The following is a 25550-nucleotide window of genomic DNA, read 5'->3' on the forward strand; positions in this document are numbered from 1 at the left end:
CAGCCAGCCGTTGAAAGCCAGTTCATCTATTCATCAGGTCGAATGACACTCCGTCCCCTCCTCCTCTTCCTCTTCCCACCACGACCACCTGGAACTTTGTTTCTGAACTCAGATCTACCGAAGGTCTTCTGCGCCTGGGCTGAACTGTACAGAATGAAGCAAATGGATTGTGTTTCAACGCCTTCTTTGGCCCCCGTCCCCTCCCTCCCCCACAAGTCCCCTTCCCCCGACCATATGTGATATGTCAAATTTTTGTTGTAATTGTTTTCATGGGCTTACTGTATGTACTGAGGAGTTTTTTTTCCTAGTCCGACACTGTGCGCCCCAAAGGCAACATAGTGTAGGATCTGCCTTTCCTTCACTCTTGCTTTTTCATTTTTCATCTAAAGATACGGGGCTCCGCCCTGATGGCGACCCACAGTTCTCCCGCTCCTGTCCTCCCATGTTATACAGTATGTGCTTGATTTTGTGCTGTCTTTTGTCAGATTGTCTTTTCATGTTTCTCAGACAGGATGTAATGGAAATGCAATTGTGTGTATATGTATATGAGAATTCTTTTTGGCAGTTACAGACGTCTTTAACAAAGCCCACATTTTTAAAGTCTGCATTGTTCACGCTGCATTTTTAGTGTTTTGCTTTGTGAAAACAAATGCAATTACACATTTCACTTCAATCGATGTAACTGTGATTAATTAAGGTAAGATTTTATCTGTCAATCATATATATTAAATTTGGGAAATAAAAATGACAAAGGCTGGGCCATAAGGGAAGGATGAGCTTAAAGATGATGAGATGGTTGTGAAAGGTGAAGTAAAACTGTATTTATCCTCATTTTAGTCCCAATCAATTGCTGTAAAGAAACAAACAATAAGAAAACAAAAACACCAAATGTGAATATAGCATAAGGAGGAAGAATAAGCAAAATACACCACATTTCTCTTAGTATAATGATCACCTCCACAGACTTTCAAATAGTCTTTAATATACTGTAACTTCTCCGTGTGTTCATTAACTGTGTCTCCATGGTAACCAGAGTGGCTTGAAGTCACCCAGAGGGTGACCTTGCCTTTGACAAGCTCACACAGCTGCATCCATCTCCTCTCCTCTGTTACTGTTTTGGTCCATCTATTTCCCAGGACCAGCTGCCTTTCTGTCACCCTCCTCTGCTTCCCACAACCCACCTCAGCTACCAGACCAGAAAAGAGCTGACACCCGTATCCTCCTCCGAGAAGACAGGGGTTCTTCACACACAAGCTCCGCTGTGGTGTGTAATGAGATACAGAAAGGGCTGTTTACTGAGATCTGAAGCAGGAGGAGCATGTGCCCCCTTTATCTTTCTCTAGCTGAGGGCTAATGGTGTCCAGGACCTCTGATTGGAGCATGTCGTTCTCATTGGCAATGATGTGTTTCACCAGGCAATTTGCTGCTTCATCAATGTTGATGTTTTCCTGAAAACGAACAGGGAGCAAAAAAGAATGAGTAGAATTTAAAAAAAAAAAAGAACTGAACAAGAAGAATTAAAATCTCGCTGAATCAAATTACCCACAACAAAACTCAATGAATAGTGAAGCATTAAGAATCAGCCATGATGAGAAAATTAACTGCAATATTTGCATTTCCTGGAGAAAATGCGGGCGCTGGCCCGTGTCGCACTGCATTAGCTTAGCATTAGCTGGTGTTAGCATTAGCAGAAGTATTAGCTACCATTGGATAGCTTTAGCATTATCTAGTATTAGCATGAACATAGCATTAGCATAGTATTAGCCTAGTGCAGGGGTCTGCAACCTGCGGCTCTGGAGCCACATGTGGCTCTTTGACTCTTTTGCAATGGCTCTAGATAGCTTTCAAAAACTTAATAAAATAATTAATTATTATTTCTTACAGAGGGTATTGATGAATAATGACATTAACTTCAAATAAAATTAGGATAAAAACAATTTGTTAACCTAGAAATAAATCACATTGTGCAATAACTTGCACCTGTGGCTAACCTTAAGTTGTAATGAAATCCCTGTTAAGATAACAAAACTAACAAAAAGACTATTCTGGAAGAAAATAGATTGCTTGATATGTTGCAAGAAATTAAATTCATTAACTCATAAAATTATTTGATATTATTTCAACTTTATAGAATTTTATACACTGTATTGTTTGCATTGAGAAGGTGTAAATGGGTCTGATAATGGAATGTGCTTCGGATATAATCTATAATTGAGCGCAACATAAATCAAATCGATTAAAATTGTGCAATGCGTAAATACCAGAAAACTAAGATTAGATTATTGTGTACCTCCTTGACGATCAATAAAGAATAATCTATTTTATTTACTAACTCTTTACTGGTTCAGTCTAAATGCTGCAACAAGTGCACCAACGGGTACTGTACTTGCAGGTGTGAGTATGTTTCACCGATAATGTCTTTTTTTATATTGGTTTCCTGTAAAATCTAGAATAAACTTTAAAAAAAATTCTTCATATACAACTTGTATCATCCAATTCCATTAGAGATTTAACTTTAAGACAGGTTAAAGAGCTGTTAATACCTTGTCAGTCTGCTGGTTTACTGGATGGTCCGAGCCATATTTGATGGCAAAATAGAAGGCACAGTGTTCATCTATCAGGCTCCTCGCTTATGGATTAAGCTCCCAGCTTCACTTCAGGAGACCAGCCCTCTCACTTATTTGAAGAGTAAGTTTAAGACTTTCCCATTTGAAAAAGCATGAGGTTAGGGTTAGCTCAGATGATATAGTTTTATGCTGCAGAGGAACCATTTCTTCATGTACACTTAGCAGCAGTTCTGATTCTTTACTCCCATTGCATTTAAATGGGAGTAAATATTTATATAATATATTATACGTTTTACCACGTCTCTCTTTAGATCTGTGAATTCTCCTCTCTATATTGTTTCTTGTAGGTGTATTGGCTATAAGGCTGAAGGTAACTGATTTAACCATAGATCACAAATGCAGACAGACATGGGAGTTTTCTTTTTAATATAAGTGTTGCAGGGAAAACTGATACGAATGACCGGTATTATTTTTTATGGCAAATATTGGCCAATAATATTGCCCATCTCTAATCTTAATCACCATCTGAGGGAACTGTAGTGCCCCACTGGTGTATGTCTTTCACCAAACATACATTTAGTGTAATTTAGTATTTTCATATATTTTAATCAATTTAGCAAATTCATACTTTTGTATTTTGATCCAAAAATGGGACCTGGGTCTGGGTCTTGATCTTCATTGACATCTCTTTTTCTTTGAGGTCATTGACACTTGCATGGAAGTGCAAGCCAGGTGAACACAATCGGCCTAATCGAGACTGAACCATGTGGCCCAGTGGGAGGGGAGGTTGTGGATTAGAACGTTTTAAATTAAAAGTTAATACTACAGATCATGCTAAATATGAAATGCTAATGATAAACTATTATAGAGCTATTTCTGTAAGTAGGTTTTTAATAAGTAATATTTGCTGTGGGTATTGAAATGGACTGTGAACATGGAATTAATCCCCCCACAGATGAATGATTTAGACCATTTAAGGGGCTGTGAATGGGGGTTTGGGTGATTTTTTCTGCTGTTGCCTGTGGAACGGACGTTCTGTTAAACTCATGTCATGTGGTGTGCAAAAAAATTAAATATCCAACGCTGTTATATCTGCTAAGCTTTACACACCACTTACACTTGCTCATATGGGAACGTGAAGGACTTCAATTTAGTTTTATTGCTTTGATGAATGCAATGCGATAACATCATTAAATGTGGCCTTAATGGCAAAGAATAATATAGAAGGGTGTGAAGTTTCTTAATTACTTTTAGAGCAGTGCTATCTTCATTCAGTCATACCCAGTCAGCTTGTATTGTAACACCAATTTTTATACCATTACATATTTCTAATAGTCCCATTTAACACCACTGCTGTGTCCCAAAACTGCATAAAAATACAATCTACTTGTGGTATAATAAAAAAAAGTGTAAATCTATCATCCCCTCTATATTGACTACATATAAAATAAGGTATATTTAATTCCTTTCCTGGTGTTTGATTTGGTAAAGCAAATATAAAATAATGAAGTCCAGAAGCTGAGTACTCAATTTTATTAGGAACAAAATAATGTAGAGTATTAAAAACATTTTCACTATTACATTGAATGAGGCCATGATTTTAGTTTTTTTCTTCCTATTTATAACATAATTTCTAGCAAAAGTAAACAATTAAAATAGTTTCCATCAAATGGCAACAATCTTAATTAGAGGGGAACGTGACACCAGTTTTGATAACATACGTTTTTAACACAATGTTATTCTATGAAGAAGAAAAAATCATGCTGATATATCCTATAATAAAAGTGCCATGGGCGGGGCCATGTTATGGAGGGGCGTGTAGGTGAGGAGGAGGAGCTTGTATTGAACGGGGAGCCAGTGGAGCTGTTGGAGAATGGGGGTGATGTGTTCTCTGAACAGGGTGTGAGTGAGGAGGAGGGGCAGCAGAGTTCTGGATGTATTGCAGTTTTTGTAGATGAGTGGTGGAAAGTCCGTATATCTTGTTGCTCTGTTCTTCTATAAAGAGCTGATTCTGGAATAACTGCCACAATCAAGGCCTTTTTTTTTATTTCCCCTAAAGTGGGAGGTCTGCAAAAACCTGGTTTACGGTATACATTTTAGGAGTCTGATGACTTTTATTTTGAAGCCTGGGGCCGTGCCATTTGCCGGCGCTTGGTTTGACGAGTGAGACCTTTTGGTCTGACAAGTGAGGCCTTTTCATCTGATGGAAGTTTTGCTGAGTCATGAGTCCTTTTGGTCTGACAAGCGAGGCCTTTTCATCTGATGGAAGTTTTGCTGAGTCATGAGTCCTTTTGGTCTGACAAATGACAGATACCTGATACCTCACTCTGAGACCTGAGGATGTCCTAAAATGTACACCGTACTGGTGTTGTACTTTCACTTTAAAGATCACTTTCTTATTTTCTTCTTCAATTCAATAAAGTGAAGTAAAGTCAGTGAAGTTGAAACCTAACTTCTAAATATGGAACCCTGTGTTCAGCCCTATATTATATATAACATACATTTCAGAGATCCCAACTTAAAGAGGCCAAAGCATTTGGAAATACTGGGAAGCCAAAAATAAGGTTGAGAATACTGGTGTGAAGTTTACTAGTGAAAAGAATAATTTATTATTGATGACTTACAAACATACTTTTGCACACCTTTCTAAGGTGAAGTTTCAAACAGCACCACAACAGTAGATGATTGATATCCAACAGTCTGCAGAGGAGGCTGTGAAAAGGTGGAGTACAGAGAGCGTGCCATGATTCATCTGAGATGGTGTCAGATATAGAGAGAAAGGTATCTTCTGTTGTTTGCCTCCTTTACATCTTTCTCTGCACTGCTGTGCAGGCAGAGCGTTTTCAGAGTTTTTTTTAGATCAAAGTTTGCTGCAACTTTTTGCCGTCATGTATAGCTGCTGAACCATGAACAGGCTAGATCCTATAACGCAAAATTCAGGAACTCATTTTATTAAAATAAGCTGTGCATTACTTAAATACAGGATATTCAGAAGCTGATTTCTAAAAAAAAAAAAAAACCTCATGATTAAAGTGTTGTCAGCTATAAACAACAAGTACTGTATTCAATATAATGCCTGGATATTCTTGGAAAAACACAGGAGAAGCATTTGAAGTACAGTATATGCAGCACAGCTCTGTAATTTACATCATATGTCCCTGAATGTATGAAAGCTAAAACAAACAACAACCCAACACTAGCCTGGTCTGTCTACCATCTGGAGACTTTCACTCTCTGGAACGAAAAAAACACTTTGACACATGGGACAAATATATGGAATAATACAGTGACTTATACAGACATTCTGGTCTGAGTTTAATATAGTCTCTCACGGACATTTGAATAATGGACATGACTACTCCCTAGCGCATTAAACTGCGCTTGCGTCTGAATAGTCCCTCCTATCTCCTTTTTTGATCCTGTGACGTCATCTCTGGGGTTAAGGAAAGGAGTTAGGAGACTTCCTAAAGCTGTTAGGGAAAGGTTGATGACATCTGCCGTGGTGGAAAAAAACTACAAATTTCTCAAAATTGACTACTAAAAGTGCATTTTCCCCTGTGCCTCTAACTGCTGATATAATCTGAAATATCACAAGGTTTGAATTGAAATCAAAGGAAAAGAGGCTACGAGGAACAAAAGTGAAACAAAAAGAATGACACATTGAGAATGGTTGCTCACACTCATCTTCCACTCAGAAAACAACATTAATCCAAAATAAGTAGGATTTAATGAAATTGGCTACATTTCTGCAAGATATAGGCCTACATAACGTTGTAGGCATACAAATGTACAACCGCACAAAGCATTCCTAGGGGAATTACATTTGCTGAATAAAACAATGTGGCTAAAATTGTCTCTGATCCATTTTTCTTGAACGACAGAATGCTCTGCTTTCAGACATTGTGAGTTTCCGTGAACACTCGGATGAGCGGGTCCCTTTAAATGTTGTTGTTGCAAGGAATTGTGGGGCAGCATTATCTGGTCTCTTTTGGTAAAGGATGCATCAGTGTTTCCTAGGCTAAAGGAAGTTATAAAGGAAGCATTGAGCCTCCTTTCCTTAGCTTTTAGAGTGTTGGAACGCTCCTTATCATAATAATAATAATAATAATAATAATAATAATAGTGTGCGCGTGTGTACGCCTTTGTATGTGTGTACCTCACCTTTGCTGATGTCTCGTACCAGCCCACAAAGCCATTTTCCAGGCAGAACTGCTCCATCTTTATTCCATTATTAGTCAGCACGTCACGGCCCTGGTCACATTTATTTGCCAACAGCACAGTGGCAACATTTTTCCCATTGGCAAGTGTCAGTTTGGAATCCAAGTCCTCCTTCCATTTGGTGACAGCCTCGAAGGAGGCGGGCCGTGTGACATCGAACACGATGAAGGCTCCCATGGCTTCGCGGTAGTACACACGAGTCATGTTGCCAAACCTCTCCTGACCTGAGGGGTACATGTGGACAAAAAACACACATAGGTAAGTACACACAATGGGAGAAGTTACCTATTTAGAAATTGTGAAAGTGAGTAAATATATTATTTATACATGGCTATTTAGGCTTCATACACATGCCTAAGGTGTTTTTTTCATTGATTCCCTCAATCGTTATTTAGAGGGTGATTTGCTCCTTTCTTACTGCAGGGTGAGCCCAAACACCTCGCTCCAATTTGATGACTTGTTCACACTTTGATGACGAATTTGACGCGGCATCAGCTGGAGAAGTTGCGCCTCCAGGAAGCTCTCTGCTGTGATTGACATGTAAACAGACACGCCCACGAATGTGAGCATTTCATCATCCTTCGCGTAGTGCTATGTATGTATTTTCTACAGTCTATGCATGTACTGGCGAACGCCCCGCCCCCACGCTCTGTCTCGTGTTTATAAAGCAGCATGAGCTTGGCTACGGAGTGGGTGGGAGGAGGGCGGTCCGTCCTCTGGCCCTACGAGGAAGTCAGTGTCCCGTCTATAGACACGCCCACTCATGAATATGCAAATCAGCCTGTTTGTCTAGAGTTGCTCTGAAAGTGACTTTTCAGAGGCTATAACTCTAAAAAAACAGGCGAGTTTGGGAAAATAAACCTCAAATACTATGTTTTTGGGGTTCTTAAAACAAATGGAGATGGGTGAAAAATAGAACGATATGGGATCTTTTGAAAGACTATAGAGTCCAAAAGCAGCACTAATGGCAATGTTCCATAGTCAGATGAAATGGAAACGATTAAGATGGAGGGGGAGGGGGAGTAGCAATGGGACAACTTTAACTGTTTCTTCATAGATAAAGTATACAATTATCTTTTAATGTACAAAGGTGACGAGCTACGGCTATTAAACTACAGTAACAATACACAGTATAATATGAGTAATGTTTTCCTGAGCATCTCAAGCTCTCTGGTGCCCAATGCATGGAAGATTGCCTCAAATAAAAAGGTACAGTAAAGGTAGTGTCATGGGAGTGCTCTGCTGCTGTTTCAACCTGATTCACTTCTTTTTTCACAGTCAGTATTCATGCATTCCTTACGTGGCACACACACTGTGTATTCAGCCTTAATATCGCAGCAGTATAACGCAGATAAGAAGCCTGCATGGGTAGAGTCAGGATAGGTGTGTGTGTGTGTGTGCGCAAGGGAAATTAATTTGATAAGCTCTGTTGGAATGTTATATCCACACAGTGTCCGTCTACCATATCTTGTGACATTGCAGTTTGAGAAAAGACAGCAGTGGGCATATTGTCATAGAATAAGATGCTAGTTCATTTCACTATAAACAATTAAAGCTAGTTTTTTTTTTTTTTTTATTATTATTCATGTACTACCACACAGGTGATTATTCAGTTATTGATCTGATTTACAGGCATTCTTACATCCTGAAACATCTGGTAACACTACAAAAGAACAAAAGGCTTTGTCTTTGTAGTTCTTTTGTGTGGGTTTTCTTGGTATTTTTTTTATTTTTTTTAGTTTTTAGAACTTTTTGCATGTTTTTGAGATAATTTTGTTTGTTTTCTTGTCAATATGGCAATATTTTATTATTATAATTTTTTGCCTTTGTGTGTGTTTTTTTTTTTTTTTCGAGTCATGTGTTTTTGTGTTATATTTTGTGTTAATGTTTTTTTGTGTTTTTTTTATGTAATTTTGTAATTTTTTCTGTCATTTTCTGCAATTTTATTCGCATTTTGTGAGTCTTTGAAGTCTTTTTGTATATGTTGTTGTTTTTGTTGTCATTTTGTGTACATTTGTTGACATTTTTGTGCATTTTGCTGTCATTTTCTATGTTTCTGGAGTTTTGTGTGTTATGGTGGGCTTCATATAACTTCCAACTTCATAAATTACTATTTTGTTTTGGGGAAGCATAAAGTTAGACTGAGGGCCGCATATGGCCCCCGGGTTGCCAGTTGCCTATGTTTGGTCTATAGGTTTAGTTCTCATTACTCTAATCAGTAATTTTTTAGTTTTATTTATTGTTCAATGGCCCAAAAACAGCTACTGTACCATTTGAAATACTATTTTGTAAACCAACTAAGACAAAAAAAAAAGTGATTCTGGAATATTTTTGGAGCATTAACTGCTAAACTACTGCATATTTGCTTCTCACATGTATGACTATTTCTCTGGTTGACTGCTTACCCTGATTGGTCCACTTTTGGTGGACACAGAGCTCTCTGTAACCTAGTCATAACTTCTCTGCTTTTCATAATCAATTTTAAAGATGTGTAAATGCTACATAATTAACAATAACCAGTATGAAGGAACAAACCTTGAAGGAACAAAGCTTTTCTTTTACATTTTACGTTTATTTGTGAAGCCGCTTTAGTCAAGGTGGTCAGCCAAGGCCACAGAGAAGCATGATTGTTTATCTTAGGAAATGTACCATAACAGCGGGTGATTTATTGCTTCTGTGGCATGAGAAAACTCTGATTTATTATCAAAGCTTATAGAAAAAACCCAGGAGCCAATTGGTTTGGAAAAGGCAGTGGCTATCCGTACGGTTGCAGTATCAATATACCAACATTCTATCTGTACGCAGCGTCCCTATTTGGCCAGATTAGGTCACGTGATTGGTCAGTCATTGGCCAGTTTAGGACACGTGACTAAGACTAAACCCAACCCTAACCCGAAAAATTGTTGCGATATTGGGTTATAGCCTAACCCTAAGACGATACGTACGTGTACTTTGGTAATCGTGCCAATAGCACCAGTGGTTGTCCCTACGGCAACCGTACAAATAAACACTTTCTTTGTAAAAACACCCACCAAACAAGATGTGCTTTACTTCAGGAGAATATTTAGGGTTGATTCAGAGTGCACGAGGAACACTACTACCTTATTTCTGAGGGAATTGTCCATCTCTGTTTTATAATGAAAAGCTTTTCTGTATACACAAGCTCAGGTCTGAAATCTCCCTCACATGAGTTTGAGACACATGACTGGCTACGCTCAGTGGAGAGAACACACAGGAGGGCGAGCAGCAGGTCAGAGGATTCTTCTAAACCTCAGCCGACACTCATGTGACATGAGCGCGCTGCAGCCTTTAGCTTTGTCACATCAGCTGGCAGCATCACATTAGTATAAAAAAAAATAAAAAAAATGGCAGCATCACATTAAATGCTGGAAACATATCAAATGTCCTATTATCACATTTAACACAGTTCCTGTGAAGTACATTTAGATGCAAAGAGAACTTTATTATTAGTGCAGAACATCCCAATAATTATGAAAAAAGTTCATGTATTTTCTCAAAATAGTCAAATTAAAAATCCTTGTTTCTTCTGAACCAAAAGTCAAGCCACCGTCATAGTTAATAATAACCCAGCTTTATGAAACTGACTCCACCCGGACAGAATCCGGTTCAATCAGATGACAGATCTCTATCTTTACCTTGAAATGCTCTAAGATTAACTGTAAAAAAAAAAAAAAAAAAAAAATGCAGTGACAGTGAGTTTATGAAATAAGTAATTCTAAGAACCTTAAATGGCTCAAATATTCAACTTAATAGATATTTTAAAATGTATAAATCACACTGTTCAGCAAAAAAATCAAGTTTGTTAGGATAATATCTGTTCTTTTCATCCAAATGAGCAATACGTCATAATTTATAGGTCAATATTCAGAATGGACGTTTTCATCATTTCAGCCAAACTGTGATAAATAGGTTTTTTGATTAATATATTTCTAACAATTTAATTTTTAACTATGAAAAGAGAACATGGCCTCCATTTGAATTTTTAAAATCAAATAGTCTTCTATGTAGAATTGTGCCAGCTATAATACAAAAATCTAAAATATAGTTATCTGTATTTTTTAATAACTTTGTAACATGAAAAGCACATTTATTTAATAAAATATCAAAAAAAATAAAAAAAAAATAAAATAAATAAAAATGGAATAATGGAATAATCCACAGAAAGCCACTTGTTTGATATGTGGTATGTGATGTTCTGGCCTGTAATCCAGCTGTTTAGTACCTGCAATGTCCCACAGCTGGAGGCGGACCGTCTCCTGGTCCCAGTTCAGGACTTTGAGAGCGAAGTCCACCCCGATGGTTGCTCTGTAGTTGGGGCTGAAGTTGTGATGAACATAGCGTTTGATGATGCTAGTCTTGCCCACTCCAAGGTCCCCGATGACCAGGATCTTGTAGAGACGCTCCTTGTGGTGGTTGTTCTGCATGGTGGCCGAGAGCGGAGCCTGAATCCCGGGGGAGGCAGAGCAGAGCAGCTCGGAGGGACGACAGGAGGCTGACGGAGGAGGGACCGCACACAGGCCGGACCTTGTGACTGAGGAGAGGAGAGGAGAGAGGGGGCAGCCCGCCCCAGAGCCACGGTGGATTTACTATTTACACAGCGATCACTGAGCACCATAATCAGCTACACATCTTTAGACCACTGCTCGTTAATGACCATTAGTATGGACATAGATTTTTGTTTTTATTATTCAATCCAAAAAAAAAAAAAAAAATGATTTTTTTTAAATAAAATTTAAAAATAAAATAAAATCACTTCAAAAAAATTAAAAAAACACACTTTTCAATCAATAAGTTTACTTCAATCAAAAGACAACTTCAATAAAAAAAAAAAAAACTTTACAATCACAGAAAAAAGTGTTCAAATAGCAATTATTTGACTCTCAAATTTTGTTTATGCATTTTTTTTTTTTATTGAAAATTATTTTTGATTGAAATAAACATTTTTGTTTGAAAACGTTTTTGTTTTTGTCTTTTTTATATAATATATAAAATCTTCCTCCATATATTAGGGTGTCACGCAATACAACCGTTTCACTCTCGATACGATTGTATCAATTCGTATTTTGATATCAACCCAATGCGATATCGGCATGAATCATACATATTTTAATAACTAATTTAGTAGTGTGAAATGTTAGAAAATGCTTGATAAAGTGATAATACTCAAACACAGAATAAGTCAGCAACAATATGAGATAAACTGACCCATTTATTTATAGCCAATGGCTTTTATACACTTCAACTTCAAACATAGAAATCATTTACAATTCTATATTATATTAGGCCTGTATCAGAGGTTTTTGATGAAGGCAGATGTGATCTGATGACCTACATTTTATTTATTTTTTTGCTCATTACAGATGATACTCGATGAGCATCACGTGCCATTACTGTTGCTTTAAATGTAACTAGTCTCTTCCATGTTCACGAAACATAATCAAATTAGTTTATCAACTGTGTAATAAAAAGAAATAGCAAATGTATTGTATATTTTATCACTCTTATTCTATTTTTTTTTTACATATAATAAGGGCTGAATGTAAAATACAATAATAATCATGTTTTGCTAAAAATCAATTAATTTTAAAAAACAAGAAAAACAAATCAAGAAAATGTTTTATATGTTTGCTAACACAAAAGGTAAATCTCTGGTTTTTTCACTATCAGTGTGACCTCATCTTAATCTAAGAGTTGTGTATATGGAAATTGCTGATGTAGTTTTGGAACATATTGTATTTAAAGCATTGTGTCCAATCCTGATGATTTAGTTTGTGTTGTAAACAGAAAAGTTACACCAAGAAACATGCATTGCAATGCAGTATATGATCAATTGTGTTGGATAAAATTCAGTCTTTTTTTTCTTCCTCTTCTTTTAAGATCTCACTAATCAGACGACCAGATGTAAAACGATTTTCCCGGATCAGGATGAAACTGAGATGTTTGGACTCTGTAAAGTATTTAACTTGGTTAAAATAACATAAAAATGCCCAAAAAATGGATGAAAATAAAAACAAACAAGTACACAGGATAAAATGCACAATCAAAGGCTTTTGTTTAATGGCTCTTATTGAAATCCCTTTAAAATGCTCAAAAATTAGCTTTAAGAAAATCCAATACAGAATATAACAGTGATAACAGTTTGATGCAGCTATACAAGGTAAACTAATTCTGTGCTGTTTCCCTGAGACAAAAAAAAAACTATCAACGTGAACAATCTGTACCTCAGAAACAATCAAAATTGACACAATAAGAAATGTGATCGGAATTAAATATCACATCAGTGCAATACACAGTAACATTCCCTTTGATTAGAATGAGTCGTTTCAATTTAAACATTTGCAATTAATCTGGGTTTGCTCATTAAATGGTTAATATTAAAATCAAGGAAGATTTACAATCAACAAACATTTTTAAATGAAGGGACTTTGATTATACAAATGTTGGCATTTCTTGTCAACCTAAATGTGTCAATGTTTGATATTACTACATAATCTATATAATTAACCAGACGGACACACTCTACGTACATTTAAAAGAGACGGTCCAATGATATGCTACCGGTTTTGATTGAAATGTTTCACACAAAAATGTAGTCATGCCTCACTGTATTTTCTTTGGAAATTGTTCTGTTGAGACTCTGAACACTTCATTTCTATCCTTTCTTCTAAAACCCTCTAAAGCTTGGGAATGGGGTTGGCTGCGACTGCGATGCTTTCGATTGCGCACTCGTCACTGCCGCGACGGATCCTGAAGAAGCCCCCCTCTCCCCAGCCTTCGCCCCAGCTGTTCTTAACGATCCAGTACTTCTGCCCGGTCATGTGACAGCGGCCGTAGCCGACCAACAGCACTGCGTGGTTGGTCAGCTCAAAGGGGTTGAAGGGGTCTGCAAGACCTGTGTGATGGTAGATGCCCTCTTTGTAGTGCATGAAGTCAGGATAAACCTGTGAAAAACAGGAATGAATTTATTTTAAACAGGAAACAACTCATAAAGAAGGAAACGTATATATATATTTTTTTTTTATCAGCCCCCTTTCTAACTATTTATTCTATTTCATCAGTTTTGAGCTTGGTAACTAGTGAAGCATGTTGTTTACTGAAGCTGCACAGAAATATCATAAATATTATGTTATCATCAGACCAAAATAATTTAGAGAAAAAGAAGCTCTGTTGTCTATCTAGATTTCAGTTATCTGTTTCTTGACATTAAATAGCAAGTAACCCAGTGGAAGCTCCTGATAAATCATTCATTGTCCACAGCATATCTAGTTTTTTCTCCAAAAAAATTGAATCAGCTTCTGTTCACAGCAGGTGCAGCAACAACAAGTTGATATTGTTAAGAAAAATAACTGAGCAGCCACTGTACCTCGAAGGCCACCGCCATAGGTCCGTTCTTCACCAGTTCCTGCATCATGGCCATCTCACTGCAGCCTCCGTAGAACCCGCCCACATACTTGTATTCTGCCGTATAAAGGCGAGCACACTTGTGCGGGAGGCCACACGGAGAGTCCTTGCCAATGTATGGGAGGCACGACTCGTCCACGATGCCAAAGTCCTGCACGTATTTCCCAATCAGGTATGGGAACCCACCATCACAGCCTTAAAAATAAACAAAAATGAAATATTTAAAAAAAAATTTAAAAGTTGTTTACTGGTTCCTTTTTCCATTTCTTTATAGTTTGTCTGAAACATAACGATAGTATCAACATCAAAACAATAAAAACAAAACATTGAATACAAATGTTCTAATCCTTATTACAGCAAAAAACAAACAATAGATTTAACACAAATTGTACATACTGTATGTATCCTTCAGTTTTAGAAGGGACAGAATGAAGCACTATCTAGTCCTGACACTCCTTACTATCAGTAGGAGTATGTTTTTTTTGTAACAAACAATTGATTTGGCAACGTTGTGCCTGTTATAATGTAAAAAATCTCGCAGAATTGATTGGCAACCATCTACTTGGACATTCTTTTACTGAGCAAAAAGGGGTCACATATAATAAGACTCGGTCTTCAACATGCTCCTATTCTGACATGTGAAAAGTACTGACTATCAATTACAATGCAGGAATTGTAAACAGGATTACATGGAAGAATAAATTTGATTTGATTTGACAATCAGTGACCAACAAAAAGTCATGTCCATTCCAGCAAAACACAATCTAACACATACAGTGAACAATATTGTAATACATACACAATGAATAATAGGATAGTGATCTCCTCATACTTAATATGTGCATATGAATCAGTTACAGTTTGTATTGTTTTTGAAAGACTTTAAATTCTAATCAAGTTTGTTCCATAATTTTATACCATAAACAGAAGTACACAAGGTTTTTAAAGGATGAATAAAGTGTGGTTCTCCCCTTAAATTGTAATAATTGTCTCTTATTTTGGACAGTTTTTATAGATTAATTGGTAGTCTGTAGAGCACAGCCTTGTGAACTACGAACACCATTTTAAAGGAAACTAAATGGAAAAAATTGTGATTTTAAAAAAAAAAAGAAAAGGGGATTAGTGTGGTCTCTCTATAATTCTTTTTTGTAATGAGAAGATCTTTTGTAGATTTGATTACCCCAGACTTCAAACGCAATAAGACAGGTATGGCATGATCACTGAGCAGTGAGCAGCAAGTGTATGTAAAGCGTTTTTTTGGTCGTAAAATACTTTGTTTACTTAATTATTCCTATACTCCTTGACATTTCTGAACACAGATATCTTATGTATGGTTTCCAGCAAAGCTTGTGGTCAATCAAAATACTCAGATCTCCTATCTCAAAGTGCCGTAGGACTTCAGAGTTATGCAGATTTATCTAACAATAACGACTTTTTATTGCGCGTACACCCTCCAACAAAAAATTTACCTTTGTATGAAGCAGATTTATCAATGATGTTTTGTTTACCTTGAGAATATTCAGAACAGGAGACCACTTGTTGAGGGCTTAGGGTGGGAGTCTCTGAATTATTAGTGAGGATCCGCACGCGAGCTTCCAGCATTCCCATAGTGGCAAAGGAATAGCAGCTTCCACATGAACCTGAAACAAGCAAAAAATAATAATCACTGCAAGAAATCACCAGTGGAAGCTACAACTGCACCTCATACTTTGCTTTTAGTTGTGTGTTGGTTTAATAAGGTTTTCTGTGGCTGTACTATTGTGAAATGCACTATGTGAAATTGAATATGTGTCCTATTGTGTACAAAACTTCTAATAAGCAAACCAAGTCAGCATTTCTGTGCACTTTGAAAGTGCATGGATTGAGGAATACTTTAAAGAGTCAGCATTAAATGTACGTGTAAAGTTTCTGCGCCTGTGTACCTGATCACTCCTCTAATGCATTCAAATGAACCAGGGGACTCTGATAGATGTACTGGTTATTGCCACTAGTTTCCCATAAAGCGCAAGACATCCAGTTCTTAATATAATGCAGAAGCAAATTAGTGCAGTGGACCAAAGCTGCAGGGAGCATAATTGAAGTAATGATTCAAATCATGGGGACGGTGAAAGTGATTTCTTCCTCAGGTCTGAGAACATGTGTCTTTAGAGGACAATGATCTAATGGAAGTGACTTTGAAGATTATGCAAGAGCAAATGTCTTTGTGTCTTATTATTTGTGTAATGTGACCACATCTAATCACACAGGACCTCAGACAACAGCTGATGAGGCTTTGACTGGCTGAAACAGCTACGGTGTATTAAATAAAAACTGTGGTATTCAAGTTTTTTTATTGGACCATTAACTGCATGAGAGAAAGCAAAACTGAAATAAATCAGAGAGACTACAGTTGTTTATCCATTGTAGGCCAAATGAACGGAATGATTTGCCTCCAATTAACCATTAAAATAACAACGGACATTACATCATTTCAACGCATCCACTTCAACTCAGAAGTTTAGAGCTTTATATATATTATTTAAATAAAAGTTTAAGGTATTGGATGCTGGTGTAAATCCAAGTCTTGACATACATTACTGTTACAAACATTCTTTAAGGCTAGTAGGATTAACTAGACTGAAATTAGAACAAAAATGTTTTGTATTTGCTTAATCCAAATTCTGCAATAAAAATCTCATTAAATTCAGAAAGGTAATATTTTGCACCTGCCTTATATTCTATAGATCAGGGGTGTCACACTCATTTTTACTTAGGAGACAAATACGCGACAGTTTGAGCTCAAGTGAGTGTATTTTAACACTAATGTGCCTTAGTTTTTACTTTTTTTAAATGATATATACAATTTGAAAGACACCGACAATATCCAAGCAATGAGTGACAGATATCAGTCCCTGCAAGATCAACACTTGAAAAATTAAGAGTTGTTTCCACAATATCCAATAAAATTACACTGAAATCGTAATATTGGCACAAAAGCCCCTGCACATATTGTGTCATTTTAAAATTGTGTGTTTGGTATTCTTCATGAACCGCCACCTTAACGTGGTGGAGGGGTTTGAGTACCGGAATGATCCTGAGAGCTATGTTGTTGGGGGCTTAATGTCCCTGGTAGGGTCTCCCAAGGCAAACAGGTCACAGGTGACGAGTCCGACCAAGAGCGGTTCAAAAGCCACATATGAAGAATAATGAACAGAGGACGTTCACGTCGCCTGGATTGGTGCTACCTTCCTATAGGCTTACCATCCACAGGAGGGACCGTATGGGACCGGTGCAATGTGGATTGGGCAGTAGTCAAAAGTGGCAGCATTGGCGATCCAATCTACAGAAGCTGGCTTTAGGGACGTGGAATGTCACCTCTCTGGTGAGGAAGAAGCATGAGCTTGTGTGCGAGGTTGAGAAGTTCCGACTAGATAAAGTCGGTCTCACCTCAATACATAGCGAGGGTTCTGGAACCAGCCTTCTTGACAGGGGTTGGACTTCCACTATGGAGTTGCCAATGATGAGAGGCGCAGGGCCGGGGTGGCTATACTTCTTGGCAACCGACTCAGTGCCTGTACGTTGGAGTCCGATAGACGAGAGGGTAGCCTCCCTCCGCCTTTGGGTGGGGGTACGGATCCTGACTGTTGTTTGTGTCTATGGGCCAAATTGCAGCTCAGAGTATCCACTCTTCTTGGATTCCCTAGAGGGAGAGTCCTGGAAAACGACAGTAAAACCTGGAGGGGTGTGATTGGGAGGAACGCCCCCCCGATCAGAACCCGAGCGGTGCTTTGATATTGGACTTCTGTGCCCATCACAGATTGTCCATAACAAACACCATGTTCAGGCATAAGGGTGTCCATATGTCCACTTGGCACCAGGACACCTTAGGCCACAGTTCGATAATTGACTTCGTAGTTGTGTCTTCGGACTTACGGCCACATGTCTTGGACACGAGTAAAGAGAGGGGAGGAGCTGTCAACTGATCACCACCCGGGTGTGAAATGGCTCCGATGGTGGGGGAAGTTGCCAGTTAGACCTGGCAGACCTAAACATATTGTGAGGGTCTGCTGAGAATATCTGGCAGAGTCTCCTGTCAGAAGGAGTTTCAACTCCAACCTCCGGGCAAACTTCAACCATGTCTCGGGGGAGGCAGGAATTATTGAATCAGAGTGGGCAATGTTCCGTGCCTCTGTTGTTGAGGCGGCTGACCAGTACTGTGGCTGCAAGGTAGTTGGTGCCTGTCGTGGCAGCAACACCCGAACTCGTTGGTGGACACCAGGGGTGAGGGATGCCGTCAAGCTGAAAAAGGAGTCCTGTCAAGCCTTTTTGACGATCTGGTCCACCAGATAGTCAAACCTCGGATCCAGGAGGAGCAATGTGGTTTTCGTCCTGGTCGCGGAACTGTGGATCAGGGTGCATGGGAGTTTGTCCAACCAGTCCACATGTGTCTTGTGGACCTGGAGAAGGCATTCAACCATGTCCCTCGGGGATTCCTGTGGGGTTTTTTTCGGGAGTACGGGGAATCGAACTCCCTGATAGGGTCTGTCTGTTCACTGTACGACCTGAGTCAGAGCTTAGTCCGCATTGCCGGCAGTATATTGAACTCATTTCCAGTGAGGGTTGGACTCCACCAAGGCTTCCCTTTGTCACCGATTCTGTTAATAACTTGTATGGACAAAATTTCTAGGCACAATCAGGGCGTTGAGGGTGTCCGGTTTGGGGGCCTCAGGATTGCATATCTGCTTTTTACAGATGATGTGGTCCTGTTGGTTCCATCATGCCGTGAAGTTCAACTCTCACTGAATCGGAATGAGAATCAGGACCTCAAAATCCGAGTCCATGGTTCTCGACCGAAAAAAGGTGGAGTGCCTTCTCCACCTTTGTTTTTTAACAAATGATGGCCGATTGAGGAGGCTTGACTCCTTTTTTTCTTCGTTAAAAGCGAGATGAGGTCCTGCCCCAACTGGAGGAGTTCAAGCACATCTTGTTCACAAGTGAGGAAAAGATGGAGCAAGAGATCGACAAGCGGATTGGTGCGGCATATGCAGTCTGTAATGACCCGTCGTGGTAAAGAGGGAGCTGAGCCGAGAGGCGAAGCTCTCAATTTACAATTCGATCTACGTTACTAAGTGTGAGTAAAGTGTGTGCGAGGGAGAAAACAGCTGGATGCCTGAAGCCCCTGAGGAGTCCGGTACATGTGTCCGCTGCGGTGCAGAGCCAGAGGGTCGCTGTGTGCGGACCTCCGTGGGTGTCGCTTTGGACGCACAGCTCCAGTGAGCGTCTGTCTTTCTCTCCATGTTTTTAACATCAAACCCTGTGTCGCGTTGATGTGAGGCCAGAATCAGCTGATCAGATGCGTAATTTACGCAGTGATGGTGACACAGTGCTGCTCAAACCTGCTGGATGATGGTCAGTAGATCATCTTCAAATGGTGCAGACTGATTGACAGACTGTGTTGCTGCATTAACTCGGATCAATGGCAGATCAATAGGAGGGTTTCTGTCCAAATCTGCCTATTTTTCATGGACTGATCAGAGCAAAGTTACAGGACTTAACGGCGCAGCCACATTAAGTCTATCTGCCTCCAATTTAACTTCCTCAAATGTCATTGTGTGCTTCTGTGCACTCACCTCTCCACATTGAACGAGCATTGAAATAGGGCGATCTCCAACACCTTTGTTAATCATTGCTCCAACCTTAGTGAATTCTTCGCAGCATGTGAGGAAACTGCATCACCAAAGAATTTAGGCACGCACCTTGTTTACCACCCTTTATTCCAGATCTTAGTGAATCCACCCCTTAGAGTACTCAACCTCCATAATCTGCACTCACAAGGGTCCTACAGAATCATGAGAGGAGAACAAAAAGCTGACCCACACCTGGTGAAAGGTGAGCAATAGCGCCTGTTGTCTTGCTGAGAGCTCACACATGGAGGAGTGGCTCTACGTTACACCTTTGATTCTGTATGTCTCTTCTCCAAACAATTCCAAAGATCAGCAATCAACTTTAATGTCTAAATTCCATGAAATTCTCTCCTTTCTCATTTTGCAGACCTAGTTTAAAGTATACACATTAAGGGTTTCTATTGGATGACAGTAGATGAATCACCTTGGTTTCTCACAGGGCTGAGAAAGTTAACACTGTTCATATTTCTCCAATCCCAGTGCTCAGGGAGGGCTGCTGCCAGTTTGGCTACGTGAGCTTGGACAGGCACTGGGCGAACACGCCTAAGAGAAAAGACAATAACAATAAAAATAATATTTTAAAAATAAAAAAAGAACAATCAACAGGAAGTCTGCAAATATACTTTATATGTAAAATTGACAATATTGTATTGACGATACATGGGTCAATTTTTATGCTGCTCATGAGGTATTTTAAGTAAAACTAGCAAAGTCCTCCATAATGCTGCAATTGTAAATGTATCATGTTGTCTTTCATATAAATATAATAATTTATTGTTCTCATAATATACAATGCCTGTGATCCTACATCAAATCTTTCATTGAAGATTGTTAGCGTGTGTCAAACATTATTAGTAAATCTCATGTGTTTTAAATCATTCATATATTGTCCAAAAACGGTCTCTTGTGAATGAGACCTTGTTGGGACTATTTTGTTTTTTATCTTTTGGTTTATTTAACAGGGACAGTGTACGTTAATATTGATACTGAAAATATACCAAAATTAGCCAAAAGGCTATTTTTTATCTGTAGTCCGTGGACAGAATGTTCAATTGTCACCCTAAAAAAATAGCAATTACACAAATTACAGGAAATTTACGATAAAATGTACAATGAAAACATGCAACTACATAATAACATAACACTTCAAAAAACATCAGTACTGTATAAATATAGTTCATAAATAAAAACATTAATGATGTTAGTTTTATGGTAACAATACAACAACAGTAACCTTCAATATTTTCACAAATGAGTGTGAGACGGGGAATAAAGCAGAAACATGTGAGCACTCACACAGGGATCTGGGAGGCTGGTCCTCCTGCTCTGTAGTGCAGCTCCTGTAAAGAGTAGAGTTCATGCTCTGCATACGCTGCAGCCTTCCAGGAATTCTGAACAGTGTTGATTTCATTTATGAAGTCCAGGTTATGTTTGTATTGTCTCTGAAGGAATCTAGATGGTGAATACACGGGAGGTGGAAAGTGTAAAAACTTCAGTGCAGCTAAACACCAAAAACATGGCTGCACTATGTTTAAAATGTTAATTATAGCTAATAAACCTCACATACCTAACACATTTGTTCTGTTGCTAATATTTCTGCATGACTCATGAGAAACTTGGTGAGTAACTTAAGTTTCCTGGTCACACAGACGTGGTTTTCCGACGTCTGTAGGTCTTTTAATTTTATTTTTTTACTTTTTTACTCAATTAGTTGAGCATTAAGAACCATTTGTTGTTGGTCTCAATTGAACATGTTTGTAATTTCATTACAGCAGCTGATTCATTTCGGTAACACATTTGTCTTTAATTAATCCTTTCATATAAATAAATAAATAAATAACAGATTTTAAGGTCTAAAGTGTTGGGTTAATATTTCTATTAATGTTCCAGTTCCTCTTCCTACAGCGTGTGGACCTTTGAGGGTTCCTGCAGCACTTTTTAAAAACTCCTGCTCTAGTTGCATTTTGGGGAAGTGAATGTTTTTACACACCTGCTGCCAAAAAGGAGGTTGTAGTTTTTTCTTGGTGGCACAGGTTCTACTTTCTTCCCAACAAAACAAGCCCAGTTACGGCCCAGGACATCGTGGACCCATCCTGGCAGGGTATGGTCACAGTAGCTGGTCACCTTTGAGCCTTCACCAGTATACTGAAAGAGTGGGAAAACTCAGCTTATCTTAATGCAAAGCTTTGTGCTTCTAGTTGTATGTGTGTGAATGCCTCTGCCTGTGGACCAGGGTTAGGGTCAATTACATTTTTCAATTACAGTTATGTTGATAATTATCCATGTTCAATTACAACTCAATTATGATTACGGTAACCGGCATTTTTTTCAATTACAATTAAATTAGTAATTATTTTTTCCCTGTAAGTCAATTACAATTACATTCTATTACTAATAGTTTAAATTCAATTAATCACAATTATTGAGCCTTTAATAAACAACCATATCACGGTTAGCTTCCTGTTAGCATCTCTTATGATAACGGCTCAGTTTTCACCCATGTCTTAAATCAGCTGTAAAATACACTAAAAAAAATGTTAGTTTTATCTCATTTGATTCTCATCTCTTGGTCACCTTGTTAGTAGGGTTGTCCCGATCCAATGTTGATATCGGATATCGGTCCGATATCAGCCAGAAAACAAACACCGGATTTTATCAGACTGCATCTAAAATCTCTGATATATATTATTTATTCAGTTGTAGAATACTGTAGATATTATGTTGAAGGTTAAAATGTATGTAACCAACTGGTTAATAATAAATGGTTCAGTTTTTCCTCATACCTATTGTTGCTGATTATTGTTCTCTGTTTGAATAACATCACTTAACCAAGCCTTTTACACTACAAAATAAGTAATAAAAGCATGTATGATTCGTGCTGATATCGTATCGGATCGATATCTATATCGGCCAATACTCAAGGCTGCAATATTTATATCGTATCGGAAGTGAAAAAGTTGTATCGGGACATTCCTACTTGTTAGGCTTCCTAATCAATGGAAATATTGGTATTCATATTTTTGTTGTGGGCGTTCAAGCCTTTTTTTTCCCCATAAAAATAAAACACATTTTAACAATAGTTCCTTTTACTACATAGTTTTGTATTAAATTAGATTGTAATTGTAATTGGCATGGAAATTCTATGAAAACCGTCAATTACAAAGTCAATTATCTGAACTCAATTACAATCCATTTACAATTACAACAGCAAGATATTGTTTTCAATGATTACACAATTACAATTATAAATGACCCTAACCCTGGTGTGGACTCAAAGTGTTTAAAATCCACTAGATGTTACGTTTAAAGTTAATGAGAATAAAAGTTAATCAGCAGAAAATAATGAAGGCCAACAAAACAGTGAACAAAGTCTCAAAGTATTGAGCGGTGCAACGTTTTAAGAGCTTCCTTAAAACATAAGTCGCTTGAGTGTGAGGAAATGACACATGACACAAGACCACAAAATCAGCTGACGCACGTACGCACACACACGGAACCATAAATACAGGAAACAGTACATGATGATACCTTGAAGAAGGCGAACCATTTATAGCCATTGATGACCACCTCAAAGCCCTGATTGTAGATGAGTGTGAAGAAGCCGGTGTTTCCTAGTTCGTCTGTGGCTACAGACAGTTTCTCCAGTGTAATAGTCTTTGTGTTATTACCTATAACTACAAAATAAAACACACAAGGCTTTGTATAAGACAGGGCTCAAGGCCAAAAAGGGAAAAATACAACAACCAACATTTATGAAGTACTGATAAAGAACACAAGAAAACAAATTTTTATAAAAATCCTTTTATTAAAACTGATGGGACGACTTTTAACCACTTAACAAAATAAATAAATTAAGTACTGTACACTCATTGAATGTATTTGATGTTGGAAAATAAGTTATCATAATTGTTCAAATCCAAACACCACTTTGAATACTTCAGAACCCATAACCTTAGTAAATACTAGTCTATGACAAAGACTAACAATATTACCCCGTAATTACCCTATAATAATAATAATAATAATAATAATAATAATAATAATAATAATAAATGTGTAAGAATGTAAGACTTGCAGGTTTCTGGCGACTTCAGTAATTTTTTAATTTCTTGCACTTATAGTACAATATGTAGAAATGTCTACCTCCTAAATTCTAAGAAAATCTATGTTCTTAAAAAGACTTTTTACCTTTGTTTTCTATATTTGTATAAAACAAGTGATGCTGAATTGCTTTGCAAGTACGAGTGTAACTGCAAACTGTATCACTTTGAAAAAGCCCATAATAAAAACATTTATGGAGGAAAAAAATTATAATGTGAGATTTCAAAGCATTAAAATTACATTCTAATGATCACTATTTTAAAACTGCTAATTAATCATAGCAGCACAGTAGCAATAACATTGCAGGTTTTTTGCCATAACTTCATGTTGTGATAATGAAGTGTCCTACTGTCAAATACAGCTCAAAAGCACCACAACATGAATAAAATAATAGACAAGGAACAAATAATGAAGGTGAACCACAGTCACATGTTGTTCCTTAGTCAGCAGTAATGGAGTAATTACCTTCAGCTGTGCAGTTCACAGTCCCGTCTCGTCCCCCTCTGGACATTTGGAACACCCATGTCCCCAGCAGGTCCTCGTAGGTGCAGTTAGCCGGTGTGTCCCCCACACAGCCCTCAGTCCACATCAGTAGGACACACAGCAGCACACCGAGCAGCCTCATTGTTACTGCTAAAGCTAACCTAACGCTTTAACCTGTGTAATAAACACCCTGAAGACCAGCCGTGCTTTGGAAGAAGCTCAGAAAACGTGTGACTTGCTCCTGGTACTGCTTAATACCAGTACAGTCCCCTTACCTTGTCCTATGCTGTTTCTGCACACAGAAACTTTTACCCTTACAAAGACTACCAGCTAACCCGTCAAGAGGAGTCACTGTATCCTATCGGTGCCATTTGCCAATAACACAGTACGAGTAGCTGAAAACTGAAACAAATTAAGGAACCGATGTCACTGGTTATTATTTTTTTTACGATGTTTATCCTGCTGTGTATATATTTGAAGTATTATCCACTACTTTGTATGAATTGCAGAGGTACATATCTCTTCATAAACATACACGGAAGTACACGACAGTACATTTCTTGTGCTCAGATTATCTTCGCTTCTTCCCATTTGGTTGGACATGTGACTACGCGGCTTCGCGCATGCGCTCCAAGTGCAGAGAGACAGACACTGTCTGGGTTATTTTTAATCTTGTATTCCCGAACTATTCAACCGGCTGTCCAAGTGTTAAAAAAAAAAAATAGGTTTAAATTTTAGATGGGTAAACAAAATTAAATGTATTGTTAACCAGTAGCTGTCTTACTAACTACATTTCTTTCCCTGTTAACTTTGACCATGGGAATCATTTTAGTGGAAAAAGTAATATTATGTCCTCTGGTGCTTTGTGTGGAGTGCTAAAACAAAAAGCCTGCATTTAATGCATTTGATGAAAAAACAACAACAAAAAGATACCTCATAATAGGGGTGTCCCAATCCAACCTTTTTAATACCGATATAATACCAATATTGATGCCTAGAGTAATGATCGATGTGATATCAATCCGATTCGATATCAGCACAAATCATACACAGTGTGGTATGTTAGAAAAGGCTTGATCAAGTGATATTATTCAAA

At 38.0% G+C, this 25550-nt stretch overlaps 2 protein-coding genes across 2 annotated transcripts; both read right to left on the bottom strand.

The window, feature by feature from the left end:
- Positions 1–277: 277 nt before the first annotated feature.
- Positions 278–11382, bottom strand: rab38a (RAB38a, member RAS oncogene family). Its single transcript, XM_028464918.1, has 3 exons — positions 11029–11382; positions 6729–7009; positions 278–1448 (listed from the first exon to the last, which is right to left on the bottom strand). Exons 1-3 carry the CDS (start codon positions 11228–11230, stop codon positions 1293–1295), a joined length of 639 nt encoding a protein of 212 aa, XP_028320719.1. The 5' UTR covers positions 11231–11382; the 3' UTR covers positions 278–1292.
- A 1452-nt stretch (positions 11383–12834) lies between these two features.
- On the bottom strand, positions 12835–24780 carry ctsc (cathepsin C). The gene is made up of 8 exons (XM_028465614.1): positions 24437–24780; positions 23399–23544; positions 21861–22015; positions 21167–21322; positions 20295–20413; positions 15716–15847; positions 14170–14402; positions 12835–13747 (listed from the first exon to the last, which is right to left on the bottom strand). The coding sequence occupies exons 1-8, from the start codon at positions 24594–24596 to the stop codon at positions 13481–13483; spliced, it is 1368 nt and encodes a 455-aa protein (XP_028321415.1). The 5' UTR covers positions 24597–24780; the 3' UTR covers positions 12835–13480.
- Positions 24781–25550: the final 770 nt, after the last annotated feature.

The sequence above is a fragment of the Gouania willdenowi genome, chromosome 13 (genome assembly GCF_900634775.1).
Source record: "Gouania willdenowi chromosome 13, fGouWil2.1, whole genome shotgun sequence".
Taxonomy (NCBI): Eukaryota; Metazoa; Chordata; class Actinopteri; order Blenniiformes; family Gobiesocidae; genus Gouania; species Gouania willdenowi.